The sequence below is a fragment of the Perognathus longimembris genome, chromosome 2 (assembly GCF_023159225.1).
Source record: "Perognathus longimembris pacificus isolate PPM17 chromosome 2, ASM2315922v1, whole genome shotgun sequence".
Classification (NCBI taxonomy): Eukaryota; Metazoa; Chordata; class Mammalia; order Rodentia; family Heteromyidae; genus Perognathus; species Perognathus longimembris.
In genome coordinates this window covers 95,385,561-95,402,583 of record NC_063162.1, presented here as the reverse complement: position 1 = coordinate 95,402,583, position 17,023 = coordinate 95,385,561, and the positions used below count along the sequence as shown (strand labels likewise).

General features: G+C 36.0%; 1 protein-coding gene across 6 annotated transcripts in view; it reads right to left on the bottom strand.

Moving 5' to 3' along the window:
- Positions 1–17,023, bottom strand: part of Dgkb (diacylglycerol kinase beta) — a 549,587-nt gene that overhangs the window by 441,562 nt on the left and 91,002 nt on the right. For all 6 annotated transcript variants that reach the window (XM_048337833.1, XM_048337834.1, XM_048337835.1 and 3 more), the window contains one exon: positions 13,070–13,223. In XM_048337833.1, coding sequence (XP_048193790.1) covers positions 13,070–13,223 — 154 coding nt within the window. The remainder of the gene's footprint in view (positions 1–13,069; positions 13,224–17,023) is intronic.

Sequence of the window (17,023 nt, the reverse complement as noted above, 5' to 3'; positions counted from 1 at the left end):
TGCAGCTCCTCAATTAGATGCTAAGTGGAACCCTACATTGCTCGTCAGCAGCAATATTCTTTGATGAAGAGGCTCAAAATTCTCTATTTCCCTTTAATAAGGAGAATTTCTTTAGTTAATCACTGTTGAAATTCTGTGTAGAACTGAAAGTGAATATAAAAGCAGGCAAGCCTTCCTGTTTTTCCTTGTCAATTTTTTTCTTTTGTTTTTCCTCATGGTTATTTCTAGTTCTAAAGGTGATGTGATTAACTGATATGCAGCTTGCAAGTTCTCTCATTTGCCTCAGATTACACTCCTGTAAATATTGTGTCACAGGATGGAAATAAGTGTGCATAGACAAAAACAGCATGCACACATCCATAGGCATCTGTATGGTTGCATACTGTACAACAAGGAAAAAAATAAATTTTATTTAAAGCTGTAATTCCAGTATATTATTTTTATTTGTAGTAATAAGTACCTTTTATTTAAAGAACATTTTTCTGTTACTAAGACATGGATATAGGTATAGACACAGATATACATATATTTATCAACACTCAAATTTTTAAGAATCACATCAGTAAAATGTAATGTGCCTATTCTAGTCATATTCTTCAAGCCTATGATTTCCCCATTATTCCAATATAGACTCTATTTTCTTATAACAAGCTTAAAATTTTGTTCTGATAAATAATCTTTAATTCTGGAATCAAAGCTCAATTATTAGTAAAGAAATTAGTAAAGAAATTTTGTTAATGTTTTGCGGCAATTGGTTTCATTTCAATCATTTCCATTTCGGATCATGAAAATGGGAGTGTTATCTCTGCTACTTCCTGTCATCTCTTAAAATTAAGTATGGAAAAACTAATAACATAGAACACAGTAATAAACATAGATGGCACACAAACACTAGTACTTTAACTGTATAGTACAATTTCCAACATCTGTCCAAATGGTCTTGTTGAGCTCTGTGGATAATCAAGAGTAAACCCAGTTGACCTAGTGTGTACGATGTTGCTGATTCTTCCACTTCTTAATCTTCCAACCATACTGTCTTTGAGTAGCATTGTAATTATGATTCTTCTTTATCAACAATTGCAGAGCAAAATGAGGCAGATTGAATTATATATGTAAAAGGAATACAAAATGGAGATTGCTCATAATGTGAGAACAGATAGTCCCCAACATGAGACAAGGGTCAGAAAAAGATAGTCTGGCATCATGTGCTGTACAAATGTATTTGTACAGACATGAGAAAAATGTATAAGCAGCAGAATTTAAATAGTACAAGTATTTGAGAGTAATGTCCCAGGAACAGAACAACGTCAGAGAAGGGCAAGTAACAGTCTCTGGCTATATGTACATATAGCACTTTTTCAAGGTAGTCTTTCAATTCTTGGACTCTGACTTCTTCGACTCTTGGGAGATGAGAACATAGGGTCAATGATTAAGGAAGCTCCTCCTTGTAAAGCTATTAAAAGTGCCAGTAGCTAAAGAGAGGTCATTGATTCTCAGCTTTAATCTCTTTTTAAAAGCAGTACAAATATCTGTCTATATTACCACAGTCAAAAAAAATCTACTACAGTGATGAAAATGCCTTATGTGGAGCCTGGAATATGGCCTAGTGGTAGGGTGCTTGTCTCATATACATGAAGCCCCGGGTTCAATTCCTCAGCACCACATATATAGAAAAAGGCAGAAGTTTCGCTGTGGTTTAAGTGGTAGAGTGTTAGCCTTGAGCAAAAAGAAACCAGGGATAGTTCCCAGGCCCTGAGTTCAAGCCCCAGGACTGGCAAAAAAAAAAAAAAAAAGAAAGAAAAGAAAATGCCTTATGTATAGTCTAGTCAGTGCAATATTAGTAACCATGTTGGGTTCTTGACCATAGGACATGAATGGGGTAATTGAGAGCCAAATTTCTGTTTAAAATTTTAATTAAATAAAATTTAAATGAGGGCTGGGAATGTGGCCTAGTGGTAAAGTGCTCGCCTCATACACATGAAGCCCTGGGTTCGATTCCTCAGCACCACATATATAGAAAAAGCCAGAAGTGGTGCTGTGGCTCAAGTGGCAGAGTGCTAGCCTTGAGCAAAAAGAAGCCAGAGACAGTGCTCAGGCCCTGAGTTCAAGCCCCAGGACTGGCAACAAAAACAAAAATCAAAACAAATAAAATTTAAGTGAATCCAGGTGGCCAGTAGCTACCACACACATGCAGTGCCACTTAGATCTTCCTGTGGGTAGATAATTGAAGTCTGATTGAGTTGGGGCATAGTAGTAAATAATCTCAACACTCAGGTAGCAGAGGTCTAAGGGGTACAAGTTCAAGACTACTCTGAGCTATATAGTGAGACTTTAATGAATAAACAAAAGAACATGTAAATAAACAAACAAAATTTGGCTTAATTATTCTGTCACCTAAATCCATCTAATTATGACACAAAAATAGTAAATCATCACATATTAAAAAATAAAATGGTGTCCATTTTAATTGTCATATAAAAAGGAATTTGAAATAATACTCTTTAAATTTAATTCAATTCTTTCAGATATTTCAGGGGAAAAAAGTGGTAAGGTCAATTTAACTTTAGGCTGTCCATGCATACTAAAACTTTGGAATATATTATGTTTATATGCATGTTGATGATTGGAATTCATTGAACATTTAAACATGCATCCAATTCTATTTTAAATAATTAACCTTCATTGTGTATTTCAGATGCAGAAATCCAGTAAGATAGATACAATTATTGTTCCCATTTAAAATTTTAAAACACAGAGACAAAGACAAGTTTCCCTGTTGCAATTACAAAGGCCATCTGAATTGAGGCTTTCTATTTTAACCATGGTTCTATGAAGCTAGAAGGAGAAAAATAAACTGCAGCATCCATCTTTCCACTTTGCATAAATGACTTTTGCTTTAAGATCTACATTGATTAACCTATAAACCTTTGGGGGAAAATTAGAAATCCTAGACAAAGTTGAGAGATCAGAATTTTACTAGGCTATACATTGGTACAGCTTACAGTACATGTTTGTTAGTGTGTTTATGTGTGTGTGTGTGTGTGTGAGTGAGTGAGAGAGAGTACACATGCACAAGCACACATTTTCCTTTTTTTTTTTTTTTTTTTTTTTTTTTTTTGCCAGTCCTGGGCCTTGGACTCAAGCACTGTTCTTGGCTTCCTTTTGCTCAAGGCTAGTACTCTGCCACTTGAGCCACAGCGCCCCTTCTGGCCATTTTCTATATATGTGGTGCTGGGGATTTGAACCCAGGGCTTCATGTATACAAGGCAAGCACTTTTGCCACTAGGCCATGTTCCCAGCCCCACATTTTCCTAATTTTTACAAGAAGTTCCTTATAGTAAAACAAACCATGAATGATTTCTTATATCTGACCTCTATTTTGAAAATACATATCAGAATTGTCTTCATAAAAATAAATCCAGGTAAACATTAAGCATGCTTAGTATTAGTCATTTAAAATCATATTGCAGGAAATGAGAACAAAAAATTCAACCAACGATATTGTTTTTGAAACACATTTCTGTGGAGCTCTAATTCTAGTGGAGGAGAGCAAGTATTCTACATATTGAACATCATGGCATACATCAAGCTTCTCCTAGAATTTTCCAGCATATCACATATTAAATAATGTAATGTATAGCATGGTCCTCTGCAGTTACTACACATATTATCTACCTTTACTGGAATAAATTTTAACTCATGCATATTCTCAAGTCTGAAAGTACAAAAATTTTAAAATTTTAACAATGTACTATCTTTAAGGTATAATGTTTAAGGTTACAAATGAAAACATAGAATAATATTATTGTGGATGAAAAAAGCCTAATAAGAAAATATGGAAAACTAAAAGAGGAATTTTATAAATAATATTTAGGTAAAAGAACAAAAAGGATCTATATAAGCAAATACAGCATATTAAAAAATTAATAATTAAAACCAGAAGAGTACTCTTCCTTTATTGGCAATACCTTATAACCAATTTTCTCTGGTTGCAAGCATAAAGTCTTTACTGGAGTAAAGTTATGTGTAGATTACAGAAGAAACTGCTAACAATAGTTACAAGTGTGAATTTAGTACTACAGTGGTAGGCGTAAGATGTGTATTCATACAATTAAACATAAATTAGCTAATTGGCAAATTTTTTAGTAATTTCTGGACCATTTGTGCATTGTTATGTAATTATCAGCAGTTAATGTTGATATTAATAATGAACAGACATATTTTAAATTTTGGCTATAATCCAGAAATCTTTTTGCCTCATGCCTTTATGCCTACAAGCATAGTATTTTATTTGGTTTGTGGCTAGAAGATCCTGATAGCCCTGGTTTAAACTTTGGAAACTGAAGAAGCTTGTCAGACATTAAAAATCTCTCAAGCTGCATCTCATTTACACACACACACACACACACACACAGGTAAACATACAAACATTTGTATCCTCAAATCAGTCCTTTCAAGTGTAGTAGTTTCTATCTCTGCACAATTAGTAAAATATATTTCTTAGTAAGAATATTCTAAAATCATTCAACAACACCAACAAAAAACACATTTTCCCAAGTATTGCAGAACCTCACATTCATCTGTTCTCAGTTCATTAATGTCCTTATGAACAAAGTGAAAGTTTTTATCTGGTTCTGTCCAAAATAAATCCTTGGTAATGTGACTCTGGTTTCAGGGAAAACATGAAATGAATTAAATTCTACTGTTGGTATTGAAGTTTATTAATCTGCTTTGTTTAATGAACAGCACAAATTAAATACATATATCCTTCCATCCCATGGGCAGTAGAAAGATTGATAAACAAAAGAAAGATAAAATAATATTTTAAAGATAGTTGTTGTTATTCCTAATTTTAAATATCTTCAAGGCCTTTTCTTCCCTCTTCAAGATAGCCTTTCCATCACTGGAGGTTCAATTATTTTCTAGGTTAGAATCTTGTAATCATTCAATAATGTTTTTCCTGGTTAGAATTTGTTACTTAGCATAACAAGAAAAACTCTTGCCCACAGGTTCTTGGCCTCATCTTTCACTCTTCTCCTGCTGCTCTGTTGTCACTTCATCTTCATCAGCCCTTTCTCAAGCCTCCTCAAGTCTTCAGGACTCTGAGTCTGTTGTGCCCTTTTTTTCAATCTGCCCTAGAGCCCATGTCCAAAGCTGAGTGGGTAGTGACCATCATCTGCTCTGACACTGACAGTAATGTCTTCTTGTGACCATTATCAACATTCAGATGAGTCAAGGGAAACCCAGATTCAGTCACCACCGTCTCCATTTCACGTCCTATCTCTCTTATTTTTTGTCAATGTTCATTACCACTTGGTAAGCTATATATATTAATTTGTTTGTCTTTGTTTCTCTCTCATGACTAGAAATGTGTTATATATTTTAACTTGGCTCTCAAAGACCCATATGATAAAAATTTTGTCCCATGGATGGCATGATAGGAATGTAGTAGATCTACCCCCTCCCCCCGTCCCACCCCCTGAGCCCCTTTTATTTTGGTGCTGATCTTGGGGCTAGAGCTCAAGATCTGGACATCGTCATTAAACTTATTTTCTCAATGTTAGTGCTTTTCCACTTGAATTACAGTCCAGTTCTGGCTTTTTGGGTGATTAATTGGAGATAAAGACTTCACTGATTTTGTTGCCCCAGATATCTTGGAACCATGATCCTCAGATCTCAGCCTGCTGAATAGCTAGGATTTCAGGTGAGAGTCACCAGTGCTCAGCTAAGGTAGTGGATTCTGTAAGAGGTAGGGCAGTTCTTTGGGTTGTTGTGGACATTCCCTTGTAGGAGGTTACAGGGCCCAAGATTGCTCTATGACAAACTCCTACGTTAATGCACTGCCAGACCCAAGTCAAAAATGTCAACACATAATGAAATGTGATTTCTAAGACTGTGAGACAAAATAAATATCTTTTCATTATATGTTAATTACCTCATATCTTGTTAAAAAGATGGAAAACTGATCATAGGGAGTATTAAGTACAGAATAAAGGTCTATTTGGTTCCTGTTGTGTCCCAGCAACTTGAACAGTAAGTAAATGGCATATGGTAAGTGATAAAACTTTAGTGGATATTCATGCACTACCATTTGAATAGACTTTTAAAAATATTTAATGGGCTGGGAATATGGCCTAGTGGCAAGAGTGCTTGCCTCATATGCATGAGGCCCTGGGTTCGGTTCCTCAGCACCACATATACAGAAAATGGCCAGAAGTGGTGCTGTGGCTCAAGTGGCAGAGCGCTAGCCTTGAGCAAAAAAGAAGCCAGGGACAGTGAGTTCAAGGCCCAGGACTGGACAAAAATACAAAATAATAAAAATAAAAATAAAAATATTTGAGTAGAAATATACATGTTGCTTTCTGACCTTGGAAGCCCCTTCCCTGCCATTTTCTGCAGTCCTTACCCTTCCTTGCCCACTCTCACCACTAGGCCATATCCCCAGCCCGATATTTTTTTATTTATTTATTTTATTTTTTTTTTTTTGGCCAGTCCTGGGGCTTGGACTCAGGGCCAGAGCACTGTCCCTGGCTTCTTTCTGCTCAAGGCTAGCACTCTGCCACATGAGCCACAGCGCCACTTCTGGCCATTTTCTGTATATGTGGTGCTGGGGAATCGAACCCAGGGCTTCATGTAGAGGAGGCAAGCACTCTTGCCACTAGGCCATATTCCCAGCCCCTCCTTGCCCACTCTATATGGATAACAATCATAGAGTAGAAATTCCAGGAAGCAGGCCCTCCAATGGCTCAGATCTGTTGTGCTCACTTCCTCCTCAGCTCACAATTGGATCAAGGCATTTGTTTTATGGTTAAATAACTGTTTACACAGTTGCTTATCTCCTGCCTGACTTAAAGGATATTTAAGATTTCTGAAAAGTTTCATATAATATATTTAAATAAGATGCATAAAATGATGAATAACTAATGTATATAGCTCCATGATATACCAGAAGCAACAGGAAAATACCCTTTTCAAGGATTTATAGCAAATACCACATATTTACCATGATAGCATTTTAGACATGATAAATTATTGAAAGGGTAAGTAATATAAGTGACTGAATGAGTTAATAAATTATATCAGATTTTCTTTTACTTTTCCTGTTCTCTAAGAAACTAGAAGTAATGGATAACTTCTGCTAATTGCGGCCTTGTAAAAAAAAACAAAACAATTTAGTTGAATGAAGTTATTTTCCAGAGTGTGTGTGTGGAGTTGGCAAAGGTTGGTACAGGGGTAGGTTCATGGATGCTACTAGAGGAAGAGGATATCTTTTCAAAGGTATTAGGGTTGCTTCCCAGTGGGATACTCTACCTATGCCATCTCCTTAATCACAAAGTTCCTAGTACAAACCCCATTCAGGCTATTCAATTCCAGTAACATTTTGGTGAAGATATTAAGGAGATGTGTTTGCTGTGGAGATCAAGACAGAGAGAACATCATGTGAGAAAGTGCAGACTCCATTAAAGAAAGGCAGGTTGAAATCTTAGCAAACAGTTGGATCTGAAAAAGGTCTGCAGTGCATGGAACAGGAAGCAGAGCATTGGGAATGCAAGGGAATTCTGTAACCTGCATGGCCTTGAACTTCATACTGTGGAGCCAGATGTTACTGTCTTAAGTGTGCTACCAGCTCTAAGGACTCTCTTCAGAAGAAAGTGTCTAGAAAGACTGAGTGACAAGGATTGTAAGCATTCATATCTCTACTGCATCCATTGTTTCATCAAAACAGCTTTAACTGGCTTTACATACTAAGCATATACATGTTTTTGAGAAACAGAAGTTTTATAAAAAGTTACACTAAGTAAAAGCCAGAAAGTTGGAGACTTAGAAGTAAAATCATATGACAGTTTTTCAGAAGAATGTTTTAGAAATGGGAAGTCAGAGTCCATCAGAAAGTCTGGTAATTGATTGTCTATGACATGAGCTATAAGGAAGTAAATCATGAAAATAGTCAGATGATTGGTTAAAACTGGTCATAATGAGTAACAGCATCATGTAATTAAATCAGTAGAAAGAATGAAGCAGTGAAGGGAAAGAAGGACTAATACTTTAGTGTTTGTTAAATAAACATATTTTGGGGAGCAATTCATCAAGATGAACTAACTGTCAGTGAACCTTCAGACATAGTAAGTTTGATATTCTATGAGTTATTGAGAGAATATACTCCATCTGGAATAGAATAAGTATGAATTCCTTGTGAGGTAAAGAAACCATGATGGGAGTGTAATGAATCCTTTAGAAATTTTATGCATGAACATGAAAAAGAAATGAAATTTGAAAATTTGAATGAAATTTATCTAAGGGACAATATCAATAGTAATTGATTTATGCACAAAATATTTTTAAACTGAAGAAGTGATAAAGCAATTTAAATAATCGGCATTAGGAACTTGAGTTTTAGGAGCTTGTAGAGGCAGCCATCTGCATGCTTATGAGGGACGAGGTAACAAACAGTACAAGAAATGTATCCAGTGCCTAATGTATGAAACTGTAACCTCTCTGTAATTTAGTTTGATAATAAAAAATATATTTAACAAAAAGAAAATTCTTTTGAGGTATACTCTATCTCCAATCTATATTGATTGAAAAAATAGAGATAGCATAATATCAAGTCATAGGTGGGAGTTTGGGATTCATCTATTGAAAAGAATATTTTTAATTTCTCTAAGGATAATAATTCAAATAATACACTCTTAGGATGGAAGTAAGATCAGAAGCTGCTCATGCAGCCAAGGGGTAGTGGCTCATATTTGTAATCTTAGCCACTGAGGAGGCAGAGATCTGTTGGATCATAGTTCAAAATCAGCTGTGACAGAGAGTCCATGAGACTCCATCTCAAAAAAACAAACAAACAAAAACTATCAAGAAGGGATGGAGGCATGGCTCAAGTGTCAGCTGAGTGAACCTTTTGAGCATGTATTAAGCCCTGAATCAAAAAAAGAAGAAGTTGATCTTTAGATAGTCACAGAAGTACGTTTAGGGCTCTGTCATTCACAATGACCAAAACAGCATCAGAAAGACAAACAGGTATAATATTAAGTATGTATTCAAAAATCTTAAACCCAAGATGAGAAAACAAGAAGTTATAATCTTTCATTTAAATAGGCAGTTAGAGCAAATTATGTTGCAACAAATATTCCACAAAATAATTTCATTTCCTAAATGACTAAATGCATAATTAGGTATTCTAAGACAAACAAAACATAGCTACACACCTGTGCACACTCATACACAAACAAACAGTGGATATATTTATAAGTTTACAAAATTTTATTGTAGCAAAATTGTATATTTGATTTCATTTTTATCTCTTATATTTATTAATGATCATTTATTAATGACAGCAATGCCCTTTCACCATTATATTATTACATCTTTTTAAGAAACTTATTTTCTGTTGATATGCAGAATATTGAATAGTTATCCTATTTCTCCTGGAAGTGTGGAAATGAGATATGGTGAACTCCAACAGGGAATTTACAAATGGTACCAAAGCATCTTTCTGTTCAGAAGTCTCTAGGATTTTTCCAAGCTTGAATAAATAAAACATTAATATTAAGCCAAATTCCAAGAATAGAAAGACATTTATTTTTCCAGTATCTGATTCAAGGAAACCTCAGTCCTTGAATTGTATTTTTAATATTCCTTGTTACTCTCCAAGTTCTTAGAGAAGAACATGTGGTAGAAATAGTCCTGTGAAAGACACTATGCACTTAGCTCTAAAAGGAGAGTCCAGGCTTTGGAACAAAATCAGAATTAATTTATTTCTGCTGCATGCATAGTCTTTATCCTTTTCATTTAGGTCTGTGAAGAATATGAGATTATATCAAAAGTTTCCTTGTTTTGTTTTATTTTCAGATTTTGACACCTGATTTGATTTTCACTGTTTGTAAAGCTGACAGCTGATATTTAGTACTTATTACATCTTCCTAGAAGAAGGTAAAGTCTAGATTTAATCCCTTAAAAAAACACCAGTTTATTAGAATTATTCTTCTTCCTTGCCTAATATAAACATATTGGTCTGGCATGGATAATTATTCCCTTTTTCTCAAAAGTGAGGTATTTCATAAATAAATCCTAAAACTAGATCCTTATATATATCAGCCTGCACCAAAATCAATTCCAAATGGATCAAAGACCTCAAAATAAAAACAGATACCATGAAAACACTAAAAGAAGGAATAGGAGAAACACTTGCACTCCTTGGCACAGGACAAAACTTCCTTAACAAAGACCCAGAAATGCTACAAATCAAAGAAAGGATAGACAAATGGGACTGCATCAAACTGCAGAGCTTCTGCAGGGAAAAGGACATAGCTTGCAAGATAAATAGGAAGTCCACAGATTGGGAAAAGATCTTTACCTACCATACAACGGACAAAGGCCTGATATCTAAAATATATGCAGAACTAAAAAAAATAAATTCCTCCAAAACAAAACAGGAAATAACTAACAGTCCCCTCAACAAGTGGGTGAAAGACTTAAAAAGAGAGTTCTCTGATGAGGACATGACAATGGCCAAGAGACATATGAAAAAGTGCTCTATATCACTGGCCACAAAAGAAATGCAAATCAAAACAACATTGAGATTACACCTCACCCCAGTAAGAATTTCCTTTATCAAAAAACTAAGAATAACAAATGTTGGAGGGGATGTGGCCAAAAGAGAACCCTGCTTCATTTTTTTTTCTCAAATTTTTATTATCAAACTGATGTACAGAGAGGTTACAGTATCATACGTTGGGCATTGGATACATTTCTTGTACTGTTTGTTGCCTTGTCCCTCATGCCCCCCTCCCTCCCCCCCTTTTCCTCCCCCCCCAGGTGTTCAGTTCACTTACACCAAACAGTTTTGCAAGTATTGCCTTTGTAGTTATTTCTCTTTTTTTACCCTGTGTCTCTCAAATTTGGTATTCCCTTTGAATTTCCTACTTCCCATACCAGTAAACACGGTTTCCAATATACTCAGATAAGATTACAGAGATAGTGTAGGTACAACCATAGGAAGGTGATACAAGAACATCATCAATAATAGAAACTTCACATACACATAGGACGTTGAAAGTAGTTACAGCTGTGATATATCAATTGTTTCCATAACATGGAGTTCATTTCACTTAGCATCATCTTATGTGTTCATAAGGGTATAGCTATTGGGCCTTGTGATGCTCTGCTATGGCTTGCCTAAACCTGTACTAATTATTCCCAATAAGGGAGGCCATAGAGTCCATGTTTCTTTGGGTCTGGCTCACTTCACTTAGTATAACTTTTTCCAAGTCCTTCCATTTCCTTACAAATGGAACAATGTCATTCTTTCTGATAGAGGCATAAAATTCCATTGTGTATATGTACCACATTTTCCTGATCCATTCATCTATGGAGGGGCATCTGGGTTGGTTCCAGATTCTCGCTATGACAAATTGTGCTGCGATGAACATTGTTGTGCTGGTGGCATTACTGTGATTTTGTTTGTGGGCTTTTGGATAGATACCCAACAGTGGGGCTGCTGGGTCATAGGGGAGTTCTATATTGAGCCTTCTGAGGAATCTCCATACTGCTTGCCAGAGTGGCTGAACCAGTTTACATTCCCACCAACAATGAAGTAGGGTTCCCTTTTGGCCACATCCCCTCCAACAATTGTTATTATTAGTTTTCTTGATATATGACATTCTTGCTGGGGTGAGATGGAATCTCAATGTTGTTTTGATTTGCATTTCCTTTATGGCCACTGATGTAGAGCATTTTTTCATATGTCTATTGGCCATTCTCATTTCCTCATCAGAGAAGTTTCTTTGTAAGTCTTTAGCCCACTTGATGAGGGGGATATTGGTTCTTTGCGGTTTTGTTTTGGAAGAAGGTAATTTTTTTAGTTCTGCATATATTTTAGAGATGAGGCCTTTGTCTGTTGAATGTCCGGTAAAGATCTTCTCCCAGTCTGTGGGCTTTCTGTTTATCTTGAGAGCTATGTCCTTTGCCGTGCAGAAGCTCTGGAGTTTGATGCAGTCCCATGTGTCCAACCTTTCTTTGATTTGTAGCCTGTCAGGGTCTTTGTTAAGGAAGTTCTGTCCTGTGCCAAGGAGCCCAAGTGTTTCTCCTACTCCTTCCTTTAGTGTTTTCAGGGTGCTTGTTTTGATTTCAAGGTCTTTAATCCATTTGGAATTGATTTTGGTGCAGGGTGATATGTAAGGATCTAGTTTTAGTTTGTTGCATGTGTTGAGCCCTGCTTCATTTTTGGTGGGAATGTAAACTGGTTCAGCCACTCTGGCAAGTGGTATGGCGATTCCTTAGAAGGCTAAACACAGAGCTCCCCTATGACCCAGCAGCCCCACTTTTGGGTATCTTTCCAAAAGACCACAAACATAATCACACTAAAGCCACCAGCACAACAATGTTCATTGCAGCAGCCCCACTTTTGGGCATCTACCCAAAAGACCACAAACAAGAACACACTAATGCCACCAGCACAACAATGTTCATCGCAGCACAATTTGTCATAGCTAAAATATGGAACCAACCCAGATGCCTTCAGTAGACAAATGCGCCATTTTGATATTTTATAAAATTTAAAGTATGCATGGTCAATTATAGCATGAGGAGAGAATAAGAATGCTTGTCTATCTCAATCAGAATAAGGAATTGTCTTATATTAAATTATTCAGTCCAGAACAGGACTAAGTATTGAATCTTTTAAAGGAGCAAGTGTGATGAGCCCTTTCAATCTATGTTTTAATGGGAAATACTAAATAACTTAAAAAAATGGGAAGAGGAAACCTATAAACAATATGCAAATGTTTATATATGTTTATTTTTAACATATAGAAGCTTGATTTTCAAACGGCTTATATTTATACATGATGGTTCTTTTGAAAACAGGTTAACATCATGAAAAGAGAGGTAGCAGAAAAACAGCAGCTCACCTATACTTGTTATTTACACAGCAACAATATAGAAGAATGGCACTAGTAACAAATCATGTTGTCTTTTCTCCTTTATGATAAGTGGTTAATGATTTGGCTTTTGAGATTGTTTTTAACTATATATATATGGACATTTTTAAAATAAATAAACTTACCTCCTGAAAGGAGGGCCGGTTTGCTTTTTACCATTGGGCTGGAATGGGGGAACTTGTTGCTAAATGACATGAACAAGTGGGCTGTGAAATCATCAGGAAGTTCAGCTTCCAAGAATGTCTTCATAAATAGCTTGAAACCTTCAAAATCTATCGTCTGGAAAACAACAATGTTTAAAGACATAGTTAAGATCAAGACACATATTAAGATTTTGTACAACATTTAAAATCAGTAGTAAGAATGATCACAGACACTTCACCTTTCCAAAATAAAAGTATCCACAAGAAATATCTGTTCGGAAGTCCTGCGCTAGTATTGAAAATGAGATGCATGTCTCACTTTTGATGGCAAAGCAGGAAATGGAGATTTCTGATGAGATATTTCTATTAGCAGTATCTAGATAACCTGAGAAATTTTTTTTTTTTTTTTGGCCAGTCCTGGGCCTTGGACTCAGGGCCTGAGCACTGTCCCTGGCTTCTTCCTGCTCAAGGCTAGCACTCTGCCACTTGAGCTACAGCACCGCTTCTGGCCGTTTTCTGTATATGTGGTGCTGGGGAATCGAACCTAGGACCTCGTGTATCCGAGGCAGGCACTCTTGCCACTAGGCTATATCCCCAGCCCTGAGAAAATTTTAATCTTTTGAATCTTCTAGCAACTGGGACTGTCACTCCGAGTCTCACTGAGATATGATGGATTAAATCAGGTGCCTGGCTGAAAAGCCAATGTAGTTCGTGCATTCCCACAATATGTACACCAAAAAAAGGGGTTTCTCGTCTCCTTTCCTGGTCTATAATGGTAGAGGAGGTCCCTTGGCAGAGGAGGAAGACAGGCTCGGGTAATACTCCTTCCTGGAAATCGAGGACAAGCATGCCAGAATATTGTGGACAAAAGGCAGTGAATATTATCTTTATTTAGACCTGATTTAAAAAAAAAAAACTTGGAATGAAAGGAATAGGAATGTAGGAGTCTTTCAGAGAAAGGGATAAAGAATTGTAGAAGAGAAGGCCTGTGGAAATACCATAGGTCCTGTTCATCAGAAAGGATGAGCTAACCTACTGAGAAGAGGGTAGAACAAAGCTGTATTTGTCAAGAACAAGAGAGGCCAAGGAAAAAATGAGGCTGATAGAAAGCCCTTATAAGGCTGCTTTGTTCCCCCTCCTCACACAGTACTGAGATGAAGCTAAAAATAGGACAAAAGTGAAATTTGGCAGGCTGATGTTTTCAATTTTTTTCTCAAATTCCTGGCAAGGGAAAAATACAATTAATTCACTAAACTGTTATTTTTAAAATGAAAAAAAGTCTACTTTTCCTATGTGATGCATTGGAGGGAGGTAACAGAAGATGGCTAACTCCTATTATCATTATTTATTATTATTGTAATTGCTATTCTATTGTTATTTTGGATATGCAAAAAGTGGAATTTATTATTCAAGGCTATCACTGGAAGAAGTAAATTATGAAAAATTGACTCGAGCTAGGTAAATGTGTGTATACATATATATATTTGTATATATGTATACATACCTATACATGTATGGGTATGTATGTACATTGAATATATACATGTGCATACAAATTCATGTGTGTATGCACATATGAATGCACACTTAGGTTATGACTTTTTAACTTAATCTCAAGCAAAAGAAAAAGAAATCAAAACTACTTTTTATCCATATTTTGTAGACTCTGCCTATACTTCAGCCTAACATTCACAGTTTAGTTTTATTTCTCTAATTTTTATACTCAGATTTAAGACATTACATGGGTGGCTATACGGAAAGTATCATTTTCTCTTCGTACAGTAAGTCATCATTTCAGAATATTATAAAAGCTACTACAAATTGACTTGCATAATTAAAACCTATGAGTAGTAGAAAAATATGAGGGCTTTACAAAGGAAAAATTACTTTCAGGGGCTGGGGATATGGCCTAGTGGCAAGAGTGCCTGCCTCGGATACACGAGGCCCTAGGTTCGATTCCCCAGCACCACATATATGGAAAATGGCCAGAAGCGGCGCTGTGGCTCAAGTGGCAGAGTGCTAGCCTTGAGCGGGAAGAAGCCAGGGACAGTGCTCAGGCCCTGAGTCCAAGGCCCAGGACTGGCGCAAAAAAACAAACAAACAAAAATTACTTTCAAAAGGAATTTAGAGATGGGCACTTAAGGCTCACATTTGTAATCTGAGGATCTGGATTCAAAGCCATCCAAGTAAGGCAAACCTGAAAAACTCTTGTCTCCAAATAAGTAGTAAGAGTCTAGAATAGTAGTATCGCTCTGGAGAGCACCAGCAATGAAGCCAGAAATCAATTAAGAACCTAGCACTCAGATTTAAATCCCAGTACTAGCAACAACAAACAAAACAAAACCTATGAATTACAGTAAAAGTAGTAAATATTTCAAAATACAAAGATAAGACCAACAGCTAGGCAAAAGATTCAATTGAAGTAACTTACTAATAGCATTCCTTATTAAACAGAGGTAATCTATACTCAGTTGGATGAATAGCCAATATCAGTAGATCACCCTCAACATGTGGGAAGCCCCTGGTAGAACTAGGGGGTTGATTCATTGCAGAATTATGTGAAAAGTATGGGACAAAAAAAAAAATTATAAGCATAGGGTAGGAACAATGTCATGAATGGTACAACTTAATGCTGTGCCCTAGCTCTCTGATAGCATTCTGTTTAACACAGACAAATAATTAAGGGTATAATTCTTTTAAGTCAGACTGTTAGCATCAGCTTTTGAATCCAGAACAAGCTATGTGACTATGGATACAGGATTACCTCTCAAAAAACGTTTTCATCTATAAAATGAAAATAAAGAATAAAATGGCTTGGAGGGTAGCTTAGTGGTAGAGTCCTTGCCTAGCATGCATGAAGCCCTGGGTTCGATTCCTCAGCACCACATTAACAGAAAAAAACAGAAGTGGTGCTGTGGCTCAAGTGGTAGAGCACTAGCTTTGAGCAAAAGGAAGCCAGGGAGAGTGCTCAGGCCCTGAGCTCAAGCCCCAAGACTGGCAAAAAGAAAACAGTAAAAAATGAAAATAACAGTACCAAGAGGTATCTCTTGGCCTTTAAGGAGGATTTAGAGCATTTACTATTTTTAAGGCACCACAAATGGGTTGTAAGTATTCAAATATAAACTGTATTTATGTAATTATAATCAGATTGAATATTCAGAACTCCAAATAATATTGAAAACTATCCTAAACTGCCATAAATACCTTCATGTGTATTTCATACGCATTATGTTATTGGTTATTGTCATTGCTTAGAAATTTGGTAGCACTTCAGTCAACAATCCAATGACTAGTACAAAATTAAGAAGAAGAAATGAAAGATAAGTAGTGAAGAGATGTATTCATAAACTACTTTGTTAAACGGCAACTCCTTTGTTCAACTACTTAAAGATAATAAAATAAATGAATAAGTAAATACAAATAATACATTTTTAACAAGTTTGACCTTCTAGAAGGTGCATAAGGCTAGATGTTGTCAGAAGTTTCACAATGGGACTACTTTTATAGAATAACAATATTTTGACACAGCTATTTTAAAACATGAGTTTGGTTTGATAGATAAAGTAAAAAAAAAAAAAAACCCACAAATGTACACAAAAAATCAAAAGTGAGTTCTATTTCTTCCATTTGTGCCCTAAGTGACCCAGGACAAGGAATTTAGATTCTGCTGTCGTTTGGTTTTTAAAGAAAACACCTGCCAAATTGCAACCCTGTACTCTTTACAGAACTCTCTCTACCCAGCAAGATACACATTAAAATCAGCACCTGCAATGTAATGATTAAAACCAAAAAATAACCAGCTCAGAGAAGAAAGTGAACCAAAATGACTACTATCCAATTAACACAAAATACAGTGCTTCTGTATTATTATGTGTCTTCCTAAGAGTCCTTTTTCAATTCTTAGACATTCTGAACTTCCTCAAATGTCATAACACT